Below are 7,500 nucleotides of genomic sequence, written 5' to 3'. Positions count from 1 at the left end.
TTTCAAATTGTACATTTCCTCTATCTGCTTTGTGATAATTGGGAACTTTAAACTAGTTACACAAATTCCCAAAATGAAATATGTACTAAATTGGGCAGAATTAGTTACTATATATAGTCCTTCTATAAAAATAATGTACTTATTACACACTCCAATCATAACCAAAAGCAAGATTCTGCTGCATAATCACACTGTTGTTGATATGTATATTCAAACTTCTCTAACAACCCAGCGTATGTTCAAGTTGAAGTTCATGTTGAAGTTCTATCCTATTCAAACAAGTGTATGATTCTTCTATGTTCTCATTCAATAGAAGCAGTGCCTGTTCACTGAACATTCTAATTCATTCAAATCATTACATGTTCACTGTTAGTTCTCATTCATTCTTCGTATCCTCTTCCAGATAGAAATTATTTCATTATAGACATAACTTCTAATTAATTACATCTAGCTACTGCTTATACATATGCCTAATATTTTCATTAAGAAATAAAGTATTTAACGTATTCCTCTTTGAGATATAATGCTCTAAAAGAAGTTATAAGATGTGTGAAAAAGTGTATCCTAATAAATCTAAAGTGAAATGTATCTGTTGTTATTTACAAGCTTTGAACAGTTGTGTAAATAGAACTCCTATATCTTGGACATTAAATTACATTGATTATAACCAATTCTTTTTTATCATCACAAGCTCTTAAATTTTTTTACCGTCCAACATTTATATCAAAGTTCCTTAATATTTCAAATTCTAAGATGCAGTGAAGAGAAAAAAAGTTCAGCACATTTATGATCAACATTTTCAGTATGGTTAGCTGTTTGTAATATAAAAAAACATAATTTTGCTTATTTTGCTCATACTGTCTATTACCCAAGACCACAATCATATTTGTAGAAAAGGGGTATGAAAGAGACTGAATATTCTCCAAAGAAGAGGACTATCAAAATGTATCTATATTGTGTTGTTAAGATATTCACTCTCATTCATAGCTTTATTCAACTCTTGTCGCAATGAGCTTTATTCGCATATAGATATATATTTCTTTTTCTTCAGAACTTTCCTTAAGAGATTTCAGATTTCAGAAGGCATACATTAACACATTTCTTTACCATAAAATAAATTGTATTTTAAGTTTCATTTATAAACATTTTCATATTCTAAAAATATATATAATCCAAACAAAAATGTCCAATCTGTTCTTCACTTATCTAAATATACAAATGTAGAAATGCAATAGCAGAATACCACACTTACAAATATCAAAAAACTTATACTGTTATTGTCTTGTATATCATTTTACTTTTCTGTTAAAGGCATAAAAGTATAAAGCCTTTCTATGTATGGAATCCATATATGGTGTTAAATTTAAAATCATGTGCTTGATCATGAAGATGTGATTTAAAAATGCTATTTTGAGAAGAAATAATTTCACAAACATGAAATATTCACAGAATCAATAGCACAGGCTTCAAATCCTGATGAAGACTGTAAAGCTAAAACAATGAATATCTAATCGAGTTTCATGAAATAATACATTCTAATTAACCCAATGCCGCAAAGAAATTATGGGAGTGCACTTGCTGGAGACGATATTTCCTTTCCCCTTGTTTTTGACTCTGGACAAATGAATTATTTTTTCAACAAAAGTATTGAAAAATTAGACCCTTGACCACCTTTGGAAGGCTGCAGCTGAAGAACCAGCATCGTTAGAGCCACAAAAATCCATGATTATATAGTGCAGACCAAGGAACAGCCTCCAGTCTCATGCTATTTATTGGCAATTGCCAGAATTGCCATGGCTTTAAATAAATGCCATCTGCCATCATCAGGTCAATACCATTCTCTACACATTCCATAATTATGGGGCCCTAATTTTCACTGGTTATTGAAAATAAAACATACATATATATATACATTATATATATATATATATATATATATATATATATATATATATATATAAATATATATATATATATATATATACATATATATATATAATATATATATATATATATATATATAAAACACATGATGAGATAAATAATAAATATCTAGCCTCTGACTACTGCTACAAAAGTTACATATCTCATCTAAAACTATATAAATATGCAACAAACAAAAGAAGGCACTTCTCACATGCACCACACAATGATGATTTACAACCAAAGTAAATATTTCAAGAGTGTAGCACACATTTTATGCCAGGTCTTTCTAAGGGATGTAGCCCATTTCAGGAGCTTGTAAAGTGTATCTAACTAGTTTCCAATATTTTTTTCTGATGGGATTTTCCAACTTTATCAATATGTACTTTGTATGATTTGCATGAAAAGAAAGTCATATGCAATAATGGTAGTCAAGATTTTACCAAGATTGGAAATTCCTGAATATTAAAAAAACAATCCCGTTTACAATTGCAAAATTGTGATACAAATAGTATGCTACAATCTTATCAAACCTGATTACAAGTGACTCTTCAAAAATGTAGTTTTATCACAGGCTGCTTCTTTCACTAGCTCGTTGTCAGAGCCTAACTGTTGGTGCAAAAACTCCCTCATTTTGTACCAAGCTTGTTCCTGTGCAAGGATGTGGAACTTGGCCTTTCCACCCCAACGAACAGGCAGCATAAAGGTGTGCTGGAACGATGCCGAGCAATGCGTGGAATAGGGAGGCTCAAGGAGGTGACCTGCACCAGGGTAGGAGGAAACTTCGAACCACTTTTTGTAGTTGTGTGCACGCAGCCGTTGACAGGCCAGCTGGGCATAAAATTCCGAGTGTATGTTTTGATCGTCGTTGCCAACAAGGAACAAAAATGCTGCGTTGCTCCGTTCGATCGGGAGGATCGACTCTTTATATTTACGCGGGTCTATCACATCTCTACGAATAACAAGGGCACCTTCATTGTCAATGAAAATATTTTGGTAGTCATGTTGTGGCAGACACTCGTACAAGTGATCCCCAACGCGCATTCCTACATTACATGGAGAGATGTAACAATTAATGGTGACGCAGGCCAGAATAGACGGAATAAATGAGGCCATGGATAAGGCCAAGTCTCCACCTTTGCTCGTTCCAATGACCCCTACCCCAGGACCACGCACCTGGAAGTCAAAGTAAATCTCAGTAAAAACAGAAGACACGAAGAGAGTGTAATATGACTGCTTCTCGGAAGGAAGCAAATGAACTGTCAAAGAACAAGAATAAAAGCAAACTTAAGTCAGATCACTTGGAATGAATCATTATTGTAATAAAAAGTATTGCCCAATTTGGAGAGTAAGAATGTAAATAGTTCATGATCTTAATTTAACAATAATTTTAAAACATTTAAACCATTACACAATTTAAAAATCTACCATGCTGATACCATGCTATAAAAAGTGTGTGTGTGTATTTGTAGTTACATTTCTATTCATATTCATATTCATATCTATATCCATATTCATACCTACATTTATATCCATATCTATGTTTATATCTATATTTTCATATTTACATTTATATAGTTTCATATCTATATATTCATATACTTTTATACTTATAGATTCATATATTCTTATATTCATATAATCAAATATTTTCATATTCCTGTATCTAGATATCTATATATTCAGATTTACTTATCTCTACATTGCTCTTTTAAAGGCATTTCATTCATAAGTTCAATTGTCAGATAGTCTCCGTATACTTGCTTATGCTTACAATCATAATCTTTATATGGTCAATTTCAGTCCTTCATATGTTAGCACTTATACTGCAATCATAATCTTTATATGGTCTATTTCAGTCCTTCATATGTAGGCAATTATACTGCAATCATAATCTTTATATGGTCAATTTCAGTCCTTCATATGTTGGCAATTATCCTGAGAACAGTCTACTTGGAAAGAATGTAAATATCAGTATCAAACTGTATCAAAACAGATCACGATGACCTTCAGTCCTTGAAAAATAAAAAAACAAAAATACCTTTTCATGTTTTAGGAGGAACTCCACGGCTTCCTCGAAATACGAGATGTTGAATTCTTCGAGTGACTTGGGCAGGTCGTCATAGGCGAAAAAGGCGAGGGCCAGCGAAGCGATGCCCCTCGATGCTAGCTGTGCCGACCGATACTCCAAAAGCCCACCAGCTGTTCCAAACATGTCTACTACTCCCGGGAAAGGGCCTTCACCTGAGAGAGGATTTGAACACCATGTCAATCAGGAATGATGTGAGAAAATAAGCCCATTTAATTGTATAACTAATTTTCCTTCAACAGCAAATTGCAACTTTGCTCAGAGTTTGTGATGCAATGTGCAATATGTGTAATTTTTATCCATTTTTCTTATCAATAAGATATGAACAAACATATAGTAAATGTACAAACAATTAGGCTATTAAGCTGACAAGCACATTAGTAATGTAATCAATTATAATTACAATAATAAAAACATCAACAGCTTTAATCAAAGCATCAGAAAAGTAAATGATAATAATCATAAAGATGATGATAACACTAATGATAAGAATTTCAAAAATAAAAGTTAATGACAAGATATAGGAACAAAAACCTAAAACAGAGGCAATGTGAAAAATTATAATCAGGCATGGGGGGATATGGTCATAGAAAATGGTTATTAACTTTTATAAAAATGAGACAGTAATCAGCTATGCAATTGCATAAACTGGTTAATGACAGACTTATGAGTAAGCTTTATATTTTGGCTATCTTGCTAACACTGTGCTATGACCTTCAAAACTATATTTGGTGAAAATAGTTTTTAGTAATAATCTAAGAAGATGGAGAAGAGTAAAATGAAAGAAAAATGAAAGAAGAAGAAGTAGAAGAAGAAGTAGAAGAAGCAGAAGAAGAAGAAGAAATGAAATGATGATAATTCGCAAAATACCTGCGGGAAGGAAGAGAGTCCCCCGAACCTTTCCATAGCGCACTGGAATACGCTGAACTCCTGGCCCCATGTAGTGCCGCTCATGCTGTGTACTAGCCAAGGGTTTTTGACACTCTGGGGCGCACACTTCCTCTTCCGTCAAGTGTCCATCATAGACACTCAATTCTAACTGGAAATACACGGACATGTTGACATGAAGTTGAAGTACAAATATGTATAAATACGCACATAATACCAACAGGCACAAGAAACAATACCACCCACAATATTTTATTACTACTACAATATCTGCAACAATAAACGAACAGTATAAAACAACTCACGATGTTGGGATTCACGACATCTCTCTTGAAAAAGCGAGTGAACTTGTACTCAGAAGGAGCAGGGTGTAAGGTACCAATAAGTCCCATGGGAAAGAGGCTAGTGTAACTCCCACCGAGGGATTCCATGGTGTTCACGTCCACCTGTCCGCTGTCGTCGGCTCTGTGTAAACGTGTGTACTTTTGTAAATCTTTTGCTGGTGGGAAAATCATGTATTATGTTTTTATACTGAATGATAAGCATTATTATCAGACGGTCAAATGTTACATGATATATTATAAAATTTTTATAGTTCATTAATTTTTATAGTTCATCAATCATCCTTATTTAAATGCTTTTCAGATCTTGAAGATACAGCATCCACACAAAATGATATACAGGGAAACTCACTTATAATGTGCAATGGAAAGATAATGAACATTTCTAGTATCCTTCATGGAACAGTAAAGAGTAACATCTTGATTAGGAGCAAGTCCTTCCACCCTGATCTGTACTGATTCGTCATGGAGGCAAGAGGCAGGAGTGACGGACACCTGCACATCCTGGAAAAAAAAATTAGAGAGGGAATTTATGCTTGAAAATGTGTGTGCATGTGTGTGTGTGTGTGTGTGTGTGTGTGTGTGTGTGTGTGTGTGTGTGTGTGTGTGTGTGTGTGTGTGTGTGTGTGTGTGTGTGTGTGTGTGTGTGTGTGTGTGTGTGTGTGCGTGCGTGTGTGTGTGTATGTGTAAAAGTGTGAGAACGTGTGCATTTGAGTGTGTGTGCTTTTGAATGAGTATGTGTGTATTATATCAGTGTAATCCAACTTGGACATATTATTAACAAACTCAAAACCTCAAATCAACTGAAAAAAAAACAACCTTTCCTCAATTAAATCTGTCAAAATTATTTCCTTTTCACTTCTCCTTAACTTCAGCAAAATGCAAAGCCTTATAATTTTACCTTAGAGGCTGATGTCATCATCATCTGGATATTTCCAGAAGAAAAGTAATTGGGGCAAAGCTGACGGACTTTCGAAGCTTGCAGCATCATACTGTGTGGGATAAAGGGCCAAAGCAAAAAGCGCTTTTAATGAATACACGAAGAAGTATATTAATGTCATGCGACTTCATCTGGTGGTTATCATTGGTTATATATCGACTTCTGTAATATAAAAATTTATAATGAATCAGTTATGGTCATTGTGAAGATGTAAAAATACTATTTTTCAAAATATTTTTTAAGTGATGAGGAATATGTTAAATCTGTTGTTATACTTGATTCACAAAAGTACAAAAAAAAAAAAAAAAAAGTATGTTAAGTTATGTAACACTTTAGTAATTACATTGATGAAAGAAAACTTATTTAATTCATGAACTTTTGAAGAGTAACTCCCTTGTTAAAATAATAACCCCTAATTTTTCCTAATAATATGTTATAAGTTCTAATGCTTCATTTAAAACTGACTGACAAACATACAAAAGAAAAGAAAAAGTTAGATTATGATATCATTCCTGACATCATATAAAACTAGCAGATTAAAACTCTTTGACAATCTAATATAATGAACTGATATTTGCACCCCTGTTACGTGAAACACCGATAATTCTTCAATATAAAAACCTATAAAATAGACCTAGCTTCCTCACCTTCAAATTATTAAAATATAAACTCTCATTTGAACTTAGTGTCATTTAAAATCATCCTTCACATAAAAGAAAGTATTAACCCTTTCCCGACGGGGCACGGCGATAAGTGAAAACCCCTACGCTGGACCATTGCAATATTGCATTGGAAACGTCACACTGGCATGACCACCCGGCATCAGGAATTTAGCTGTGTCACACAGATGTGATGCACCATCGTCATTGGGTTAATATAGAAATAGCTTAATGCGGAAAAATGACACCGTGATATCAGATATCACGTCAAATATTTAACAAAACAGAAGACCAACAAATCTCCATCCGCATGCGCTAAGGCAAATTAGAGCTTACAATATGGCAAGATAGAGCTTATAAAAAAAAAAATAGAGCTCACAATAAGGCAAAATAGAGCTTACAAACCACTCTGGCCATTAATAAGAAGCCAAGCTCTAAGCTCTAAGCATCTAAGCTCTACCTTGCAGAGGCGTGTTGCCCTTTGCCAGAGTGGGAAGGTGAGAGAGCGGCAGGTGCTACGGGAATTGCACGACACTCTGCAAGTACCGGGTTGCAACAAGATTAGTCCTTTCATTAACATAGTAAGCCGCGTTCGAAAGGATATCAACAAGACAGCCGAAGCGATTACAAGAGAATTGCTTTTAAAGGCACCGTTAGTAC

The 7,500-nt window shown here is 34.0% G+C and overlaps 1 protein-coding gene and 1 long non-coding RNA gene across 6 annotated transcripts in view; one reads left to right on the top strand and one right to left on the bottom strand.

Moving 5' to 3' along the window:
* The window catches only part of LOC122246254 (acyl-coenzyme A thioesterase 1), a 17,185-nt gene that overhangs the window by 8,834 nt on the left and 851 nt on the right, over positions 1-7,500 (bottom strand). For 3 of the 5 annotated variants that reach the window (XM_086556073.1, XM_086556072.1, XM_043004709.2), the window contains exons 2-7: positions 6,143-6,233; positions 5,594-5,745; positions 5,206-5,365; positions 4,883-5,051; positions 3,965-4,167; positions 1,099-3,099 (exon numbers count right to left, since the gene is read on the bottom strand). In XM_086556073.1, the coding sequence (XP_086412199.1) occupies positions 2,461-3,099; positions 3,965-4,167; positions 4,883-5,051; positions 5,206-5,365; positions 5,594-5,745; positions 6,143-6,232 (1,413 nt within the window). In that variant the 5' untranslated portion in view covers position 6,233 and the 3' untranslated portion in view covers positions 1,099-2,460. Of the gene's footprint in view, positions 1-1,098; positions 3,100-3,964; positions 4,168-4,882; positions 5,052-5,205; positions 5,366-5,593; positions 5,746-6,142; positions 6,234-7,500 lie in introns of those variants that run through there. The other 2 variants (XM_043004711.2, XM_043004710.2) reach the window with 1 other exon arrangement.
* The window catches only part of LOC122246255 (uncharacterized), a 5,820-nt gene continuing 873 nt past the window's right edge, over positions 2,554-7,500 (top strand). The window contains exons 1-3 of the long non-coding RNA XR_015192635.1: positions 2,554-2,694; positions 3,980-4,206; positions 5,546-7,500. The exon at positions 5,546-7,500 is cut by the window's right edge and continues 873 nt beyond it. This is a non-coding gene — a long non-coding RNA (uncharacterized LOC122246255). The remainder of the gene's footprint in view (positions 2,695-3,979; positions 4,207-5,545) is intronic.

This window comes from Penaeus japonicus, unplaced genomic scaffold (genome assembly GCF_977035675.1).
Source record: "Penaeus japonicus unplaced genomic scaffold, GWHDUDI00000001_assembly GWHDUDI00000031, whole genome shotgun sequence".
NCBI classification, from domain to species: Eukaryota; Metazoa; Arthropoda; class Malacostraca; order Decapoda; family Penaeidae; genus Penaeus; species Penaeus japonicus.
The sequence above is the reverse complement of the archived record's forward strand: the minus strand, read 5'-3'. Positions and strand labels throughout refer to the sequence as shown.